This window comes from Pteropus alecto, unplaced genomic scaffold (assembly GCF_000325575.1).
Source record: "Pteropus alecto unplaced genomic scaffold, ASM32557v1 scaffold195, whole genome shotgun sequence".
Lineage (NCBI taxonomy): Eukaryota > Metazoa > Chordata > Mammalia > Chiroptera > Pteropodidae > Pteropus > Pteropus alecto.
This window is the reverse complement of record NW_006438073.1, coordinates 9811799-9813067: the sequence shown is the minus strand read 5'-3', so window position 1 is coordinate 9813067 and position 1269 is coordinate 9811799. Positions and strand designations below refer to the sequence as shown.

Here is a 1269-nt window from a genome sequence, read left to right as displayed (position 1 = left end):
GAGTCCCTTTCGGGTGTCCCCAGACCGCGTTCGGGAGTGGCCTGTGCAATGTTGGGGTGGGGGAAGCACGATCTCGAGCTGGGGCGGCCCTGAGCCCCACGGGAGGTGCCGCAGGAGCGGGGTGTCGGGTGGGGGTGCTCGGACCCGCCAGCCAGGCTGCTGAGGTCACAGGCCTCGCTGGAAGGGAGCCGCTGTGGCCACGGGCCCTGAGTCCCTTTCGGGTGTCCCCGGACCGCGTTCAGGAGTGGCCTGTGCAATGTCGGGGTGGGGGAAGCACGTTGGGGTGCCCCGGGAGCACTGCGCTCACTGCACCCCGGTCCCAGACGCGCTCACCCCATGCAGGCTCCTGCCCTCCCCACCCCCGCCTCCCCTGCCCCCCTCGGCACCCGTGGTCTCTCACGGGCTGCTCTGCCGGGCTGGGGGGACGTCTCGTCTTCAGGCGGGCGGCCACCAAGGACCCTGAGCGCTGACTGCTGAGCCAGGCCCTGCCCGCGAGGCCCCGCTCGGCAGTCTCGCTCCATTCGGGGGCCCTGCTGTGAGCTGCACCCAGAGCCCCCACCCCCCGCCCCGTCCCCAGGTGAGGGCCACGGCCGGCGAGCTCTTCCAGAAGGTGTGCGAGGCGACTGGCATCCGAGAAGCCCACTTCTTTGGCCTCAGCGTGGTCAGGAGTAAGTAAGGCCCGGCCAGGCGACTCCGCCTTCGGGTCCCCCGGGCGCCCCGGAAGCACCCGCCCCTCTGCGGGCTGAGTCTGCAGGGGGCGCCCCTGCTCCGCCCCATGGTCCCCCCGCCGCGCCGTGACTTCCCCAGTCCGGGCTGTCTTGCACCCCGTTGTCACGCACCCGTCCCTCATCAGAACTCCGGGGCCGGGCAGCCAGCCTGCTGCCCCGGCTGGAACTCGGAGTTCACCTGCCCTCGGGTGTACGGGCAGCCAGGAGGCCCTGTCCGCGCCCGTCACCTGCCACCACAGGACGGAGCTGCCGAGCGTCTCCCACAGAGCGCGGCTTTTCCCACGTGCGAGAGTCCGACCCTGGGCTGGGACTCTAGGAGTGGCCTGCGCGCTCCAGCAGAGACTCTGTGACAGCATCTGCCACGAAGTCCTCGCCCGGCCCGCCGCATGGGACCGCGGCTCGACACTGGATTTCACGGTCCCTGAACCTGACCAGAACCGAATCTCACACTTTCATTCACGCTTTTTAAAAAGTTCGTGTGCGTGAGTTCAGGATCTCGAGCAGGACGGGCTCTCGGGCTGTGTGGATGGACACGGCCCCT

General features: G+C 69.8%; 1 protein-coding gene across 1 annotated transcript in view; it reads left to right on the top strand.

Moving 5' to 3' along the window:
• Positions 1 to 1269, top strand: part of FRMD1 (FERM domain containing 1) — a 13873-nt gene that overhangs the window by 3636 nt on the left and 8968 nt on the right. The window contains 1 exon segment of the mRNA XM_006915087.1: positions 578 to 703. Coding sequence (XP_006915149.1) covers positions 578 to 703 — 126 coding nt within the window.